This window comes from Bison bison, unplaced genomic scaffold (genome assembly GCF_000754665.1).
Source record: "Bison bison bison isolate TAMUID 2011002044 unplaced genomic scaffold, Bison_UMD1.0 scf7180017858048, whole genome shotgun sequence".
Classification (NCBI taxonomy): Eukaryota; Metazoa; Chordata; class Mammalia; order Artiodactyla; family Bovidae; genus Bison; species Bison bison.
Genome location: NW_011488621.1, coordinates 2,016,028 through 2,036,002, shown reverse-complemented (window position 1 = coordinate 2,036,002; position 19,975 = coordinate 2,016,028). Strand labels below are relative to the sequence as shown.

At 41.7% G+C, this 19,975-nt stretch overlaps 1 protein-coding gene across 1 annotated transcript in view; it reads right to left on the bottom strand.

Moving 5' to 3' along the window:
- TMEM55A (transmembrane protein 55A) overlaps positions 1-9,848 on the bottom strand; it is a 68,732-nt gene extending 58,884 nt beyond the window's left edge. Inside the window, exon 1 of the mRNA XM_010862044.1 lies at positions 9,694-9,848. Within this exon, the coding sequence (XP_010860346.1) occupies positions 9,694-9,799 (106 nt within the window). The 5' untranslated portion in view covers positions 9,800-9,848. The remainder of the gene's footprint in view (positions 1-9,693) is intronic.
- Positions 9,849-19,975: the final 10,127 nt, after the last annotated feature.

Sequence of the window (19,975 nt, the reverse complement as noted above, 5' to 3'; positions counted from 1 at the left end):
CAAGGAGAGGTTGGGGGCTCTGCAACCCAGAAGAGAGCTCTCACTAGACACCGAATCTGCTGGATCCTCCACCCTGGACTTTCCAGACTCCAGAACTGTGAGAAATAAATGTTTGCTGTTTAAGCCATCCAGTCTATGGTATTCTGTTATAACAGCCTGAATCAAGGCACTCTACAGCGTCTAGTGAAACTCTAGCCTAGTGTAGGACGTAGCTCTAAGTGAAATAAACTTTGCCCCACTGTAAAGACGTTGAAGTGAGGAACCATTTTCACTTAGATTTCTTCAGGGAGAGGACTTAAGAGAACCACTAAAATATACCTTCCTTATTGTACAATTTCTAAGTAAGATGTACAAAGGCTCATATTAAATAACTTATCTCTCCAACCAGGAGTCAATTTATTTTCTAGTCACTGAAAACATTTCCTCAAGCAACTGTGAATTTATACACTTTTTAAAGTGAAACAAGGTGAAAAGGAAATGTCAATGCCTTCTAAAATGTTTCATAGGTAATCTAAGCTTGTTTTCACAATAAAGGAGTATTAACCTCTTTATTGAAGTTGATTTGAGGTAATTTTATGATTAAAATAAATGTAATTAGCATATTACATTAGATGGAAATGAACAGTTCCTCAGTTCTCTTAAAAAGGATTTGCATATAAACATATCTAAACAATTCTCAACAAGGTCACTGATAACTTTCATGACACTAAATTCAAATGACATTTTTTAGATTATATCTGTTTGTCCTTTCTTGTAGCTTTTGACATGTTTGATCATTCCCTTTTTGAAGTGTTTTCTTCTCCTTGATTCTGTAAGAGTACAGTCTCCTGGTTTTCACCCTACGTCACTGGAAGAAACTTATCAGCCTTTTTGCAGGTTCATCTTAATGTAACTGGTCATTGAATGTGGGAGTTTCTCAAAGCTTTGTCCGAGGCTCTCTCCTCTTCTCATGTTGTTCTTTCTCTCTAAGTGGGCTCAGACAAAGCTTCCAACTTTTAAACATTTTGGTACACAGAGAAAATGAAAATCTTTGTATAGATACTCAAAGCTGGAGGCCACTGGCCTAAAGGCTTCTGCTACTCCACAGATAGAGGATAATTAACATCTTAACACATGTATGTTCTATCTCATCACAATCTGTGTGGATCTGGGCAACTCTAAATTAAGATCCCTGTATTTGGCTATCACCAATATGTGACACAATTTTATATTTTCAGCCCAGTCCTCATTAGTAGCCCTGCACCCCTAGATCCAATTGCCTATGTGAGATCTTTTTTTGGATATTGGAAAGTACCTTAAATACATCATGTCTAAAACTAAGCTTATGATTTGTGTTCTTCAAAACTTGGTCCTCTTCTGGTATTCTCTATGTCTCAGTGTAAGCATACCAGGCTGTAGGAGCCAGAGTTCTAGGAAATAGCCTGACACTTCCTTCTCATTCCTACATTTAATCTACCATCAGCCCCACGTCAGCAATCCCTAAGGTCTTCTTACCTCTCGACCTCTACCACTACCTGAGTCCAGGTTATCCTCATGGCGTCCAGTCCCATGACTTCGTGGCAAATAGATGGGGAAAAAACAGAAACAGACTTTATTTTCTTGGACTCCAAAATCACTGTGGTTGGTGACTGCAGCCATGAAATTAAAAGACACTTGCTCCTTGGAAGAAAAACTATGACAAACCTAGATGGCGTATTACAAAGCAAAGACATTACTTTAAAGGCAAATGTCTGTATAGTCGAAGCTATGATTTTTCCAGTAGTCATGCATGGACGTGAAGTTGGACCATAAAGAAGGCTGAGTACAGAAGAATTGTTGCTTTTAAACTGTGGTGTTGGAGAGGACTCTCGAGAGTCCCTTGGACTGCAAGGATACCAAATGAGTCAATTCTAAAGGAAATCAACTCTTAATACTGGAAGGATCGATGCTGAAGCTGAAGCTCCAATACTTTGGCCACCTGAAGAGAAGAGCTGACTCACTGGAAAAGACCCTGATGCTGGGAAAGATTGAGGGCAGGAGGAGAAGGGGACCACAGAGGATGAGATGGTTGGATGGCATCACCGACTCAATGGACATGAGTCTGCGCAAGCTCCAGGAGAGGGTGAAGGACAGGGAAGCCTGGCACGCTGCAGTCCGTGGGGTCGCAAAGAGCCGGACACAACTGAGTGATGGAACAACAAACGCTACAGGAGAAGAGCAAAGTAATACCTCCAGGAGGAATGAAGAGTCTGAGCCAAAGCAGAAACAATGCCGAGTTGCGGATGTGTCTGGTAGTGAAAGTAAACTCCGACGCTACCACAAACAATACTGCATAGGAACTGGAATGTTAGATCCATGAGTCAAGGTAAATTGGATGTGGTCAAACAGGAGATGGCAAGAGTGAACACTGACTTTTTTAAACTCAGTGAACTAAAATGAACTAGAATGGGCGTATTTAATTCAGATGATTGTTATATCTATGACCATGGGCAAGAATCCCTTAAAAGAAATGGAGTATCCTTCATAGTCAACAAAAGACTCTAAATGCAGTACTTGGGTCCAAACTCAAAAATGACAGAATGATTTCAGTCATATCCAAGGTAAAAAACTCAACATCACAGTAATCCAACTCTATGCCTGAAGCACTAATGAAGATGAAGCTGAAGTTGAACGGTTCTATGAAGACCTACAACACATTTTAGAACTAAAGGAAAAAAGATGCCCTTTGAAACACCGGGGACTAGAATGAAAAAGCAGGAAGTTAAGAGATATCTGGAGTAACAGGCAAGTTTGGCCTTGGAGTACAGAACGAAGCAGGGCATAGGCTAACAGAGTTTTGCCAAGAAAACACTCGTCACAGCAAACACCCTCTTCCAACAACACAAGAGAAGACTACATGTGGACATCACCAGATGGTCAATATCAAAATCTGACTGATTATATTCTTTGCAGCTGAAGATGAGAATCTCTATAGAGTCAGCAAAAACAAAACCAGGAGCTGACTGTAGCTCAGATCATGAACTCCTTATTGCCAAATTCAGACTAAATTGAAGAAAGTAGGGAAAACCACTAGGCAATTAAATCATGAACTAAGTCAAATCCCTTATAATTATACAGCGGATGTGACAAATAGGTTCAAGGGATCAGATCTGATAGACAGTGTGTCAGAAGAACTAGGGACAGAAGTTCGTAACATTGTACAGGAGGTGGTGATAAAAACCATCCCCAAGAAAAAGAAATGCAAAAAGGCAAAATGGTTTTCTGAGAAGGCCTTATATATAGCTGAGAAAAGTAGAGAAGCAAAAGGCAAAGGAGAAAAGAAAAGATATACCCATCTGAATGCAGACTTCCAAAGAATAGCAAGGAGAGAGAGTCTTCCTAAGCGAACAATGCAAAGAAATAGAGGAAAACAACAGAATGGGAAAGACTAGAGATCTCTTCAAGAAAATTAGAGATATCAAGGGAATATTTCATGCAAAGATGGGCACAATAAAGGACAGAAATAGCATGGACCTAACAGAAGCAGAAGAGTTTAAGAACAGGTGGCAAGAATACTCAGAATCTAACTATACAAAACAGGTTTTAATGACCCAGATAACCATGATAGTGTGGTCACTCACCTAGAGCCACAGACATCTTGGAATGTGAAGTCAAGTGGGCCTTCAAAAGCACTACTATGAACAAAGCTAGTAGAGCTATTTCAAATCCTAAAAGACGATGCTGTTAAAGTGCTGCACTCAATGTGCCAGCAAACTTGGAAAACTCAGCAGTGGCCACAGGACTGGAAAGGGTCAGATTTAATTCTAATCCCAAAGAAGGGCAATGCCAAAAAATGTTCAAACTACCATGCAATTGCACTCCATTCACATGCTATCAAGGTAATGCTAAAAATCCTTCAAGCCTGACATCAACTATATATGAACCGAGAACTTCCAGATGTACAAGCTGGATTTAGAAAAGGCAGAGGAACCAGAGATCAAATTGCAAACATCTATGGATCATAGAAAAAGCAAGAGAGTTCCAGAAAAACATCTACTTCTGCTTCACTGACTACGCTAAAGTCTTTGACTGTGTGGATCACAACAAACTGGCTTACAGAGACGGGAATACCAGACCACCTTACCTGCCTTTTGAGAAACCTGTATGCAACTCAAGGAAGTAATAGTTAGAACTGGACATGGAACAACAGACTGATTCAAAATGGGGAAAGCAGTACGTCAAGGCTGTATATCACCCTGCTTATTTAACTGATATGCAGAGTACATCACGCAAAATGCTGGACTTGAGGAACTCAAGCTAGAATCAAGATTGTTGGAAGAAATATCAATAACCTCAGATATGCAGATGATACCACCTTTATGGCAGAAAGCAAAGAGGAACTAAAGAGCCTCTTGATGAAAGTGAAAGAGTAGAGTGAAAACCTGGCTTAAACTCAACATTCAGAAAACTAAAATCATGGCATCCAGGCCCATAAGTTCATGGCTAATGGATGGGGAAAAAATGGAAACAATGACAGACTTTACTTTCTTGGGCTCCAAAATCACTGTGGACAATGACTGCAGCCATGAAATTAGAACGCACTTGCTCCTTGGAAGAAAAGCTACGAGAAGCCTAGACAGTGTAGCAAGGACATCACTTTGCCGACCAAAGTCCATCTAGTCAAAACTATGCTTTTTCTTGTAGGCATGTATGGATGTGAAAATTGGACCCTAAAGAAGGCTGAACAGAAAAGAATTGATGCTTTTGAACTGTGGTGTTGGAGAAGGCTCTTGAGAGTCCCTTGGACAGCAAAGAGATCAAACGAGTCAAGCCTAAAGGAAATCAACCCTGAATATTCATTGGAAGGACTGATGTTGAAGCTGAAACTCCAATACTGTGGTTACCTAATGCAAAGTACTGACTCATTTGAAAAGACCCTGATGCTGGGAAAGATTGAGGGCAGGAGGAGAAGGGGACAACAGAGGATGAGATGGTTGGATGGCATCACCGATTCAACGGACATCAGTCTGAGCAAACTCCAGGAGATAGTGAAGGACAGGGAGGCCTGGCGAGCTGCAGTCCACGGGGTTGCAGATAGTCGGATACAACTGAGCTTCTGAACAACAGCAAAGCAAAAGCTAGAAGACTTCTTGTGGCCTAGTCTCCAGTCATCCAGGTCTCTATTACAATATTCTGTAGCCTAAAAGCAATCACAATATCAGTCCAGATTCAAAGAGAAGAACTATTCTAGGAGTTGAATATCAAAAAGCATAGTTCTTAGGAGAGGAGGAAAGTCTTTGGAGAACATGAACCACAGCACCCTCTCTCCTCCCATTCTGCATTTCATCTCCTATTGCTGTTTCTGCTTTCACCACACTGGCCTTCTCTCTGGTCCTGGTACTCACCATCCTCTATCCTGCTACAGGCTTTTGCCCATACCCCCCCCCTTTTTTTTTTTTTTTGCTTAGAGTGTTCTTTTGATCCCCAGTTTGCCAAATTAACTACTGTTCAGCTTTCATACCTAAATCAAGTCTGACGAAAGCCTTTCCTAATCAGGCTAAATCTTTTCATGATATCTTCTATACTCTCAGGGCATGGGATATATTTTTAGCACTGTCCTCTTCCCCACTGCACTTTGTATTTGTCTGAATGACTACGTAATTTTTGTCTTAATATCCCCCACTAACCTGGAAGAAGAGCCATATCTGTTTTTTCCTTTCTTCCCACAAAGCCTGGCTAGTATTCCAGTATTTATTTTCTGAATAAATAACAAACAGAAATAAACTAAACAAATGAAATATCTCTGCATAACAAAGTACCCTTTTCCCTACAGAATTATAGTGAAGTAGATAATCACATTCCCATATTCCATGCATAAATAATTAGACAACCCAAATATAAACCATTTTTCACAGATGACGTCTCATGAATTTAGATGTCATATTCATTTGCCACATCCTATCTATAAAATTAGCAGATGTATAAAGAAAGCAAGTACATATAGCTAAACTGAATAAGTTTTGCGGTATGTTTCTAATCTCCTTTCAAATGAGGCTAAAACTCTTTGATTTTAATTTCTATGATTTAAAAAAAGCAGAAAAGTATACCAAATGGAGAGGTGATTTCCTACTCTACACAGGAATCCAGTACTGATAGCAAAGACCACTAGAAGCATTCTACTTAGAAACCCAGGGGATTTGATACACAAGTGAAACGAGACCCAGATACGAACTGCCTCTCACAATATTATCAATAAAAAGGTGAAAGTGTCAGTCGCTCAGTCATGTCTGACTTTTTGTGACCCCGTGGACTGTAGCCTGCCAGCTCCTCTGTCCAGGGAATTCTCCTGGCAATAATACTGTAGTGGGTAGCCACTCCCTTCTCCAGAGGATCTTCCTGACCCAAGGATTGATCCTGCATCTCCTGCACTGCAGGCAGACTCTTTACCATCTGAGCCATAACTTGTCTACAAGTAAACATTCTATCAAGTTTCTATTTGAAATGAAATATTTCATCTTCTGGTGGGATCTCACATCCCTGTTCTTAGAAAGTTACACAAAGGATGAAAGGTTAAATTGGAGGAAATATTCACTGTGCTTAGTCATTCAGCTGTGTCCGACTCTTTGTGACCCCCATGGACTGTAGCGCACCAGGCTCCTCTGTCCATGGGGATTCTCCAGGCGAGAATACTGGAGTGTATTGCCATGCCTTCCTCTGGGAATCAAACTCAGGTCTCCCGCATTGCAAGCAGATCTTTTATCATCTGAGCCACCAGGGAAGCCAAATATTCACTAGTTATGGCTATTAACCCACCTATAACTACCCAGACTTTAAACATTTTTTTTTGTAGAAGTGGTTAGTAGCTGTAATATTCACTAGTTATGGCTTTTAACCACTTCTACAAAAATTTTTTTAAAGTCTGGATAATTATAGATGGTAATTATCATAAGCCAAAGTTCTTTATCAAAAAGTACGTTTTATTTCTGGTCTTTCGAATACCAAGCCTCTCAACTCTAATTGATGTCAACTACTGAAAATATTTGGCCTAGTGAAAGACTGTTTCTTGCAATCTGAAGTGATTCAACCATGTTTGTACTTATGCTTTCTCCACATTACAATGTGGATTCCGTGAAGGCATGAATTTGGTTAGTTTTGTTTACCTAGAGCAATCTCTGGCACATGGTCCTGACCAATGAATTACTGAATGAGTGACTAGCACTGGTCTTCTAGAATCAGATCCTATGTATTTCGCAAAATATTTATCAATATTCTTATTTGTTATTTATTAAGAAAAAATATTTTGCCAAAAATGCAAAAAAAAAAAAAAAAAGCCTTTTACTTATCATTTATGCTTCTTGCTTCCTGGGTATTATGCCATATAAAATTAGTGTTTCTAATTATCTAACTTGTCTCAATGACCAGTTAAGAAAAAAGTTCTACAATAAGTGAAAAGAGCGTTTGGCTAAGTCAATTGTTAAGAGCAAGACAACAAGCCCGAATTGGAATCACTTATGCAGACCTGGGTTCAACCCCTGGGTCAGGAAGATCCCCTGGAGAAGGAAATGGCAACCCACTCTTACCTGGAAAATCCCATGGTCAGAGGAGCCTGGTAGGTTACAGTCCATGGAGTCAAAAAGAGTCGGACACGGCTGAGTGACTTCACTTTCACCTTTCACCTTTCATGCTTCTCCCAGAAATGAAATGTTAACCTAATCAATCAGGAATCTCCTGATCAGCACTAGTGAGACAACCTGCCTGATAGAGACCTGCCATCCTTTAAAGAAAAGTGACCTTGCCACAATCAATCCACTTTTTGCTAGTATAATTTCCCTGTCCCACTGCCTTTTGCCTATATCAGTCTTTAAACTTTGTATGGATAGCTCTCTGGAGTTCCTTTCTATATGCTAGATGGGAGGCTGCCTGATTCATGAATCAATAAATGAAGCCAATAAGACTTTAAAAATTTACTCAGTTGAATTTTATAACACATTGAATTTCTTTGATTGTTAAAAGTTTTCTGGAATAAAACTTCACTGTCTTAGTGCCTTAGCTGGAACTTTGACCTTAGTGTGTGATTTCAGAAGTCTTATCAGATTAAACAACTGCATGGCAAATGATAAAGAAGTCTACAAGCAGATCCATGAGTATGACCATTTTTGTGGGGTGATTTAGCTATTGTTTGACTAAAAATTAAAAAAAAAAGATGCCAGATAGAAGGCATGAAAATCTGTTATAAAACAGTTTCTTAAATCTGAACTCTGTCTCTCAATAAACTGTCAAATATTTTCTTAAAAAGGTGACTTGATAAGTTGAAACAGTCATTAATAAGTGTTTAAACCTAATGGAAACTATAAAATTTAGATAATAGTAAATATATTAACATCAAATTTGCCCAGTAAAGGAAATTCCCCCAAGTGGTCCTCTAACACATCTTTAATGCTGGCCAACAAACATGACTTGCGGGTTTTCAGTGTGTGAGTATCTGTACAGTTCACACCTTATTTCTCAACTCATCAATCACACTAAATTATTCACAACTAAACATCTTTTTCCTTTGTCCTGCTTCTTGTTAAGTGTGGATTAAGAACTAGATTGCTGTTCTTGAAGTTATAAAGTGCTAAACAGAAATTTTAAATACTCGACAAGTTCAACTTGCTCTACAGCTGCTCCAATTTCAGACTTGAACTTAGAAAAAGTTGTGTTACAAGAAACATGATCCACTCACATTTTCAAAAGCATTATTGTGTGCTTCCTTAAACCTCTCACATTTATCCAAAAAAGAGAGATACACAACCTACATTTGCAAGAGCCATATTTGACCAATCTTTTCACTAGTCTAAGTGTTTTTTCAGTCTAGCCTTCCATTTCCTATAACCCCTGACTCTGCTTTCCAGTTATCTTTAACTCCTGACTCCGCCTTATTTCTACTACAGGCTTAGAACAAGGATAGTTACTGGAATAATTGAATGGTTTGCTAAATAGATTCCCCCTCATTTTCTTCAGATCCCACTGCCATCAAATCTTTCTTGATTCCACCTTGAGAAAAGAAATAAAGAGAAATATGCAATGTTATAGAGTCCATTTCAGTCTTAGATATGCATCAAAAATATTCCATCTTGCCTTCTATTCCTTTGCATTTACCACTCAAACTAACACATACTCCTTACAAGCAGGAGTAATAAGGACAGAGGTTTCAGATATATTAGTAACGTCCATTCCTTTTGGTAAGGCAACTCCCTGATTGAACGGAGTATGGTAGGAGATGCATATTTTTTCAAACTAAGCCCTTTCAAGGACAGACGCCAAGGTTAAGCAGTACTCCCGGCTTCTCGGCCACCCAAAGGAACTGTGAATGACTACGGAAGATCTGCACCAAACCATCCAGATGCAGTTCAGGAGCTGCTGTGAAACAGCAAAGCCCAGCCTGGGAAATTCATGTCACATCCCGTAGGTGGGTCAGAAGTGGCGAAGTACAGACACACAGAGCAGTGGATAAGAGCGGGTGCACACGCACACATCCCATACCGGTGGGGAGGAAGGGGCGAAACACACATACACACACACCCCCCAAACTACACCCCGAGAAAGCCCCTGGGGGGCCTCCCGGGCAGGCGGGCTCCCCTTCAGGGGGCACCGCCAGCCTCCGTCTTTCCCAGCCTCCGCCTCCCAAATCGCGGTCTATTGAACGTCCGAGGCTTCTCCCCTGTGAAGTGGAGAGGTGCACGCCGGCCTTACCTCGGGGGCTGCTGTCCTGGAGGTACGGGGGCGCCGTGGGAGTGACACTCCCCGAGTGGGACGCGGACAGCAGCGGCGAGCGCTCGTCCACGCCGTCAGCAGCCATGACTGCGGCAGAGGCGGCCGCGCAGGCCGAGTCCGCGGCCCCGGGAGGCGGTGTCGGCGCCGCGGCCGCTCGGAGGACCGGGCTGTGTCACACGGTAGGAGGCGGCGGGGCGGGGCGGGGCGGGGAACGGGGGGCGGAGGAGGGCGGGGTGCGGAGAGGGGAGGGCCCACTGGGGAAGACCGCGAGGGAAAGGGGCCAAGTCACCGAAAGCACCGAGGAGCTAATGGAGGCAAGGGTTACCAAAACCTCAGAGGAGCCAAGTGGGAGGCAAGGATCACCAAAAACACAGAGGAGCTAATGGGATGGAAGGGTCAGCAAAACCTCAGAGAAGCAAGTGGGATGGAAGGGCTACCAAAAGCAGAGGAGCTAAGCAGGATGCAAGGGCTACCAAAACCTCAGAGGAGCCGAGTGGGATGCAAGGGTCACCAAAAACACAGAGGAGCCAAGTGGGATGGAAGGGTCACCAAAACCTCACAGGAGCTAAGTGGGATGCAAGGGTACGACTCTTTCCTCTTTGTACTTGACTTTTCCTTGGCTAAGGAGAAAGAAGGGGAAAGAGGAAGCCTGTATGGGGATAAAAAGGCCTGTGGCTTGATGACAGGAAAACTACAGCCAGCACAAATCCACGTTTAACTCCTCCAGGGCGGAAAGAGGAGTTCTTTGCTGTCAAACTTGCTGCGGTTATATGAAGAGACCGTATTTAACCCTAAGAAAGCTTAGGGTTATGAATTCCTTCTCGAGGGCTGCTGGTTTTGTCGGGAAATCATTTTTCAACCTCTGATAGCTAAGAGGAAGTAGATTTTTGGAGTATCAGTGCCATTCCCTGCTTTTCCTTGTTAATTTTTAAATATGTTTGGCGCTCTAGTAACAGTACCTTATGGAGACGATGCATAGTGTGTTGGCTTTTACAAGTTTCATTTTACAAAATGGATTGTCATGTTAGTTTTGTTTTTGTACTGTATTGTCGCTGACACACATATGATAATAAGTTTATGAATAATGCAAGACAAAACTGTTTTCTTTAGCTAATGGTTTAAAATAATCTGTCACATGTAAAAGAGAGCATAGAAAACAAGTTAGGTCACAATTCTCATCTTGCTTGTTTTCTTTTTCTTTTCTTATTTTGGTGGCTCACTAGAATGGCTTTAAATCAAAGTTTTGACCATGCCCAGATTAAAAAAAAATGCAATGGGAAAATAGTCATCATCTCAAACCAATAATTTTTCTGCAACAGTTCTGAGTCATTCATCACATATTTATCACGTGGTCACTGGTCTGCAAAGATGAGTAGGGCATGGCCTTCATCTTCAAGATGCCCATGAGGCAGCAGAGTCAAAAACAAATGAAAAATGAGGTGGGTAGTCTTTAAATGGGCTGTGGCTTTAAAGGAGCAAGGGGGAAAGCAAACTGTAGACATTTGAAACTACCTCTTATATTACATGCCCTCTGAGGATGTTCTTTATTCCGAAAAATCCATTTAGGCGTCAGCCAGAAATTCTAAGGGAAAATCAAAGTATAATGTTTTCTATTATGTAACATCTTTCGTGGGTCAGTAGTATCAGAATACAATAAAATATAAGGATTCCTATAGGATATAATCAAAGGGCATTTATAGGTCTCTGAAACCTGGAATGTGAGGGCTCAAGATGTAGCACTCACTGCAAAAGGGAACAATTTACAAAAGAAACAGCATTGTTTTTACATTTGCAGCCTAGAAGCTATGGAGATAAAGAAACCTTTAAGACGAATCAACAAAATCCTATTTCTATAAAGTCAGTCCTTCATATACGTGGGTTTCCACATCCACAGATTCAACCACAGTTCAGAATTTTTTGGAGAAAAGATTTCAGGAAATTGAAAAAAGCAAAATATAAATTTGTCAGGTTTAGGCAATTGTTTGCATATCATCTACATTGTATTTTACAAATATTTACATATCATTTACATTATATCAATATTAGGTATATTGCAAGCAATGTAGAGATGATTTAAAGTACATGGGAAGATGTACATAGGTCACACGCAATACTGTGTAATACTGTGCCATTTTATGTAAGGACTTGAGCATCCAAAGATTTCGGTATCCTTTAGGGGTGGGATGGGATGGTCTGGAACCAATCCCCCAGGGACAGAGAAGGACAAGGGGTGACTGTAGTGTCTTATCCTGTCATCTATCCCACTCTATTGTAATACTGTGTTTACATTTTCATGACCCACTCACCTTTTACTCCCAGCTGACTTTGTGAGATCAGAAACCAACTCTATATCATTCACTATTACATCTCCAGTACCTAATACAAGGCACAGCACATTAATAAGCACTCAATAAATGCTTGCCAAATAAATAACAAATGAGTGTATGAACAAATGCCACGCAGTCCCAGAATCATACTAAAATAAATCGTTAACAGGAAAAAAGTGAAAAGAGTATTTCTTGATGTTTTGATATCAGAAGACTAGAGTTTTGTCATCTGACTATGTTATTGTTGTTATATCTTTACAACTAGAGTTCCTTTATTGCCCAGGTATAATGATCAGTATCAATTTTTTTTCATTCTTTATTTCTTTATGTGATTTCTCTATTCATTTCAGAATTCATATGAGGATGATACAGGTAATGGGTATATTGAGATTATATTTGCCACAATGTCAAATTTTACCAAAAGTAAAAAAAACTTTTTTTAGATGAGTATCACTTCATTCTAGTTTAAAGATAATATTATAGTTTATGGTTACTCAGTAAATGTTAAATGGTGGTGGTTTAGTCGCTAAGTCGTGTCTGACTCTTGCAACCCGGTGGACAGAGGAGCCTGGCAAGCTGCAGTTCATGGGATTCTCCAGGCCAGAATACTGGAGTGGGTTGCCATTTCCTTCTCCAGGGGATCTTCCCAACCCAGGGATCGAACCCAGGTCTCCTGCATTGGAGGCAGATTCTTTACCAACTGAGCTGCAAGGGAAGCCCAAAATACTGATCAATCTAAGGCATTTTATGATTATGACATTTTTCCATCACTATTTACTTTCACTTCTGGAATAATAGCATGGTATAAGCAGATATGTATGTAATAACAGTATGGGATAAGCATCTTCGTGCATCTTGTCATCTAAATCAATCCAGGTTTAGACAAAGTTCTTTGAATATGATTCTGCAGATTCAGCTCCTTGAGCGCAGCACTTGTTTATTCAGGGAGCCACGAACTGAAAAAAGACAAATGATGTGCCTTTCTCGTCTCCGTCTGCCCCAGTCTCCAGCATTTAACAGTGAAACTGAAGAGGATAACAGCCATAAACACTCCGGTTTCGTCAGGGGAGGGGAGGGAGATGACTTGCATTTAGAATGGGAAAAGTGTAACATAGGCTGAACCACAGACTCCTGAAATCCAGTTGAGCATATGTCACTAGTCGCCTTCCACTGGAGCCAGGGAACGCTCCTTTATTAGGGGTGATTCTGCTCCCGGTGTCCTTAAGCTTCCTCACCTATTGCTCTCCTTGCCTCTTTGCTCTGTCACTGAGTTCCTTCTTGTCCATAAGGTATGGCTCCTGTTTGCAGCTGAATAACTTCTCAGCCTGCCTCCTGTCTAACACTGGAGGCCCAGAGGTCTTTTAAAAATTGTGAAATGTCTATTTTCCTTTTAATCCAAGTTTATAAACTCCATTAAAATCTTTACAGGCTTCTTATAAATCTGATTAGGGTTTACTTCCTACTCCCACAGCCGCAGACATAATTCTTTATGGAAGTGAAGCTAAGCCAGATTTGAGACCCTTCAGATTTGCGGAAACTCCTTTGTCTTAGCTAAGGAAGTCTTCAGGTCACTGCTTGAATCTTTCTGGTGCCTTCACAAGGGGTTTTATAGCCATCCCTTGGATTAAAATTTTATCCTGAGGCCATTTCTTGTTAAAAATCTCTTACTGGACTGGTCTGAGCCCTCTGCTTTTCCTCTAAATACTGTTGTAAACTCAAAGTTCTTTTTTTAGTTCATCTCTGTGATAGGCAAAATAACGACCCCTCAAAAGATGTCTAATGCGAATCCCTGGAACCTGGGAAACCTTACATGGCAAAAGAGATTTAGCACATGTGATTATGGAATGCAGATCTTACCATAGGGAGGCTAACCTAGATTATCCAGGTGGGCCAGTGAGTCTTTAAAAGCTGAGAACCTTCCTGGTCGTAGTTAGCAGTATTCACAGAAGAAGGAGGAGAGATTAGAAGTGTGAGAAGGATACAGCCTACCACTGCTGACTTTGCGGGTGGAGGTAAAAGAGTGTGGGTGGCCTTTAGAGCTAAGAGTGACTCTCAGCTGACAAGCAGCAAGTAAGTGGGGATTTCAGTCCCACAGCCACAAAGAAGTCGATTCTATAAACAACTTTAATGAGCAAAGAAATTGTGAGCAAAGAAGAACAAAAAGCATCACTCATCACCCACCTATACAAGGGTTAAGCTGAAACCCACTGCAGTGTCTCCTGAGAGGAATCCAAAATGAAAAGCAGGATGAGGCACTCTGTGCTTTGGATAAACAGGCCCCTAGATCGAAGCACGTCTTAGGAAGAATTTCAATGACCCCAGGTTCTTGCATCTTCCATATATGGAAAAGCAGTAAAATAATTAACCTGAGATGTTTGTTCTTTGTGATTAGCAATAATCTTTTATCAAGATTTAAGTTTGACTGTTTGTATTTCCTAGTCCTTCCTCCCCACCCCACCTCCCCAAAAAACATATATATATTCTGGCTCCTCCTCTACCTCTTTGGAGCACTTCCTCAGAGCTGTCTCCCAGGCTACACTCCTCAGTAAGACTCTGAATAAAACTTAAACTCACAACCCTTTACGTCTTGTGTTTTTTCCAAGGTGACATACAGATCTTCCCCTAGAGCTTGTAGGTAGAACACAGCCCTGCTGATCCCTTGACTGTGGGCCAGGGAGAACTACTGGACTTCTGACCTACAGAAGCATTAAATTAGAACAAAAGAGAAACCAGGTTTGAAAATCCCACAAGAAGACAAAAAAATCATTTAAGTTACATAAGCAAAATAAATCTAGCTTATTTCATGAACAAAAGTAAAAATCAACTTAGGTTTTTTCTTATAAGTGACTTATAATCATCTTCCTAAAATGGTATAAGATAATCACTTTAACCAATCCTCTACTACCTGGAAACCCCCATTGTAATAGCCAATCACTGTAAAAGTTAAACAATTTTCTTGCTTCCACTTTATAAAATCATCCTGTGATGTCATGCCTCTGAGCTTTACCTCAGTGTTGGATCTGAAGATGCCCAGTTTGCAAACTATCCTTTCGTACAACAAAACTCTTACTTAATATTATTTTAGTTATCTAGTTTAAATTTTTATCATCCCTAGACTTTGACAGAATTATAAAATGATAAAATTATGTTGTTTAACCTGCTAAGTTTGTGATAATTTTTATGGCAGCAATATAAAATGCCACCTTTTATCAAACACCTTTATCTTATAAATGAAGCTAATTGTTACTTTCTGTATCATGGATGGAAATTAGCAAGATCAACAAGTTCATGATGTGCATTTTCTACCTTCCAAGTTACCACAAGCAGTAGTTCATTGGTAAACCTCTGTTATCACGTCTTTGTAGCAATTTCCTCCCTGCTTTTATAGCTTCTACTAAAAGTTTCTCCTCTACACCTTCCAGCATTCTCAGTCTCCCTGGTCAGTGGCATACCATATACTTGGGTTTTGTTAGAGCAATACCAATTTCTGTTGTATTTATTTATTTATTCGCACTTTAAGTACGAATCTGTGTTGGATTTATCTTTTGATATGTACTTTCAGTGAGTGAAGTCGCTCAGTTGTGTCCGACTCTTTGCAACTCTGTGGACTATAGCCCACCAGGCTCCTCCATCCATGGGAGGAATGAATACTGGAGTGGGTTGCCGTTTCCTTCTTCAGGGGATCTTCCCAACCCAGGGATCGAATCCAGGTCTCCCGCATTGCAGGCAGACGCTTTAACCTCTGAGCCACCAGGGAAGCCCTGGTACTTTCAGTACCACTTTTTATTGCTTTGTAAGAATCCAGCATCTTACAACCTCGTTGGTTAAAACAGCAATGCTTTACTTTTCAGAAAGATGCTTTCACCTGGTGGATGAGCTGGGTACTAAGAAAGCTGCATTAGCTAAATCCCTGTCTACAAATGCACTTTTACCCTGGGCTTCTTCATTCCATATCAGTCTCAAAACAGGGTACCTAGAGGGCAAAGACACAGCTGCCAAGGCTTTACAAGCCCAAGGTTTTGGAACATGTACAATGTTACTTCTTCCGTATTATATTGGTCAGAGCAAAGCACAAGGCCCCCCCACGTTCAGACAGGCAGAGGGACAGATTCAGTCTCTTGCTGGAAGATGTGGTATGTTACATGCAGAGGAGCATGTATGCAGAGAGGTGTAATTCACTGGAGGTCATTTCATAATCTATCACAAACACACAAAGGATTTTGTGTAAAAAAAAAATCCATTAAGAAAGACAAAGGAGAGTTCTTCAAGGGACATAATGCTTTGGAGAAGTTCGATTTGAAATTCTTTGCTTCTTTCTATCTTTCTCTCCACGAATCGGCACTGAGGAAATACCATGAGAATAAACAGTGAGAAGACAGCTGTCTGCAAGTCAGGAAAAGAGTCTTTACCATAAACGGAGCTCCTGCTCTGAGACTTCCACAGATTTCCAACTGTGAGGAAAGAAACTTCTGTTGTGTAAGCTGTCTTTTGCATTTTGTTGTGGCAGCTTAAACTAATGCAATCTACCAGAATAAAGCTGCTTTGTAAAAATCCTTTTAGCCCTCGGAGACACACATACACACACTTCATAGAGAAACCTATTTAAGACCACAGAAGCAGTTGATTAATGTAAAAACACATTTTATGATGAGAAACCTACTTTTCCCACGGCTTCAGAAGCCAGCTGTGTTACTGAGCTGGGCCCTGTGGGACCTTCCCCACCCTCCTCTGCTTTAGCTTCTCTCTGAAGCACCTAGGTAACAGTATTGGCTGCATAATTCCCCAGCTGTTCTGCAGAAGTGAAACCCCCCCACCAAATGGAAACTGTTAACTACTTGATGACCATAAGCACATAGCCCTAGGCCTCCTGGAGCCTAAGGACTGATAAAATTAACCCCACCACGCTGTTCCCTTACCATCAGCCAGTCAGGGAACTGGGCATGAGCTGATCAGCTGACCACAAACCCTGCGACCCCGCCACCACCTGGCATTCAAAAGTGTTTTGTCAAAACCCTTTGGAGAGCTCAGGGCTTTTTAGGGCGTGACTCACCAGTCTCCTTGCTGGGCCCTGCATTAAACCTTTCTCTGCTCCAGACTGACGTTTGGATTTGTTTGGCCTCATTGTGCATCAAGGAGTGTGTGTGTGTCCCCAGGAGCCTAACATTGCACGCTGGTCCCCTGCCCTCCCCAACCCCTCATCTCCCTGCATCCTCTGCACCCCCTTGTCTCCCTTCCACCCTCTGGTATTTGGGATAGTCCTGCTCCAGGCTTCCTTCTCAAGTGGAAGCCAAGAGGAGGATCAGGATGAGTGAGTCTCAGATTTCAGCAGTGATTGAGACAGTTCACAACTCAATAAACGGTGATGAGGTTAAAAAAAAAAAACCAAAAACACAAAACTTAAACACATGAACTTACAAGAACAGTTCTGGTGAATGAGCGCAAGTCTGGTTCTGTGCCCGTGGCAGGTCGACCTTGGCTGGGGATAGGCCCTTCCCTGAGCCCCCTGCAGCTGCTGGAACCCGTTTTGCTCCAGGGATCTCAGAGGGTCTATCCCCAAAGGGCACCAGCGACCCATGGCACGAGGCTGTCTGGAGCCGGGGAAAGTCTGGATCTGCAGGCCACGTTTGGTGTCTTTGGGAGTGACTCACTCCAACTTGCCCAGGCTGGGAATTCTCTCCACTCCATCTGGGCTGCTTCCTTTGTGAGAAGTGGGCAACTTGATCAGTGCTCTTTCTCGATCTGGGTCTATGTGTTTGGAGACCTCCATCTGGGAATAGAGGTGGAATTTGAGATTATACTTCCTTTGATTTTTTGTTTTGGTGACCACAGCTTAGTTGTTGTTTGTGTTTTTGTGGGTATCATTCTGGGGTGAGCCACTTGTCCTTCATTCTTTTTTTGGGAGTCAGGCTACTCTGGAGCCTCTGTCTACTTAAAAAAAAAAAGATGCACAACATGTTATGAGAAGCTTTATTTGGGGCAAAATGAGGACTGCAGCCCAGGAGAAAGCACCTCAGATAGCTTGGAAGTGCTCAAAGAGGTAGGAGGGAAGGTCAATACATGTGATTTTGGTGAAGGGGGAGTTCATGTGATCAAGCACTTATCTTACGAAAGATTTTCTGCTAGTCACGTGGAGCTGAAGTCAGCATGAAGGCATTTAGTGGTTTTCTAGATGTGAGGCGATGCAAGGATTGGGCTTGTAAAGTCAGATCCTGAAAATATCTAACTGTTCCACACTTTTCCTGGAGCACAAAGCTCCTCAATCCTGTTATCCATGCTGGATTCCCTTCAGGGTGTGTGGAAGGTCATCAGCTGTAGCAGCTTACGAGTCAGTCCCCTCAGAGGTAGATGGCAAATCCCCTTGGCAAGTGACAATTTGTAATTGATAGGACCCCCTTGTGTTCACAAATGCAACCATACTTTGGGAAGCATTTCATGACGATTTCCTCACCTGGGGCTAGGAAGGCTCTTTCCTAGGTCTGGTGAAGATTTTTCTGATAGGCCACTACTGGACTAAGTCTTAATAGTCAAAGGTCTCTGGACACCTATCTTCTAGCTATAGAACAGAAAGGTGTTCCCTCATATTGCATCTTCCCATGTCTAGAGTTGCACAACTATAATCATTGATCACATACCAAGCTATATATTTGATCAACTGCTACAAGTCACCTGCTGCTGCTGCTGCTGCTGCTGCTAAGTCGCTTCAGTCATGTCCAACTCTGTGCAACCCCATAGACGGCAGCCCAACAGGCTCCCCTCTCCCTGGGATTCTCCAGGCAAGAACACTGGAGTGAGTTGCCATTTCCTTCTCCAATGCATGAAAGTGAAAAGTGAAAGTGAAGTTGCTCAGTCATGTCTACTCTGTGCGACCCCATAGATGGCAGCCCACCAGGCTCCCCCATCCATGGGATTTTCCAGGCAAGAGTACTGGAGTGGGGTGCCATTGCCTTCTCTAACAAGTCACCTAGTCATCATTATTTTTGTTGGAGGCTTAGTTAGATATTTGGTAATTGCAAGAAACAACAATCTTGTAAAATAAGCAAATACCAATAACACAGCTAGCCATATTATTAAAGTCATAAATGAGAATTATGCCAAGAACTTCCATTAGGTGGAGCCCAGTGTATCCTTAGGTTGTCTGAGTTAGTCTATTCTGTACCAATCTTTATTTTTTATTTTTTTAGGGAAATTATACATTGGCACTCCTAACCCAATTTTCCAGTGTTACTAGGCTGATTATCCTTCAGTTCAGTTCAGTCGCTCAGTCATGTCCAACTCTTTGCAACCTCATGAATTGCAGTACGCCAGGCCTCCCTGTCCATCACCAACTCCCGGAGTTCACTCATACTCATGTCTATCACATTGGTGATGTCATCCAGCCATCTCATCCTCTGTTGTCCCCTTTTCCTCCTGCCCCCAATCCCTCCCAGCATCAGGGTCTTTTCCAATGAGTCAACTCTCCGCATGAGGTGGCCAAAGTATTAGAGTTTCAGCTTCAGCATCAGTCCTTCCAATGAACACCCAGGACTGATCTCCTTTAGGATGGACTGGTTGGATCTCCTTGCAGTCCAAGGGACTCTCAAGAGTCTTCTCCAACACCACAGTTCAAAAGCATCAATCCTTCAGTGCTCAGCTTTCCTTATAGTCCAACTCTCACATCCATACATGACCACTGGAAAAAACCATAGCCTTGACTAGATGGACCTTTGTTGGCAAAGTAATGTCTCTGCTTTTGAATATGCTATCTAGGTTGGTTATAACTTTCCTTCCAAGGAGTAAGCGGCTTTTAATTTCATGGCTGCAGTCATCATCTGCACTGATTTTGGAGCCCCCAAAAATAAAATCTGACACTGTTTCCACTGTTTCCCCATCTATTTGCCATGAAGTGATGGGACCAGATGCCATGATCTTTGTTTTCTGAATGTTGAGTTTTAAGC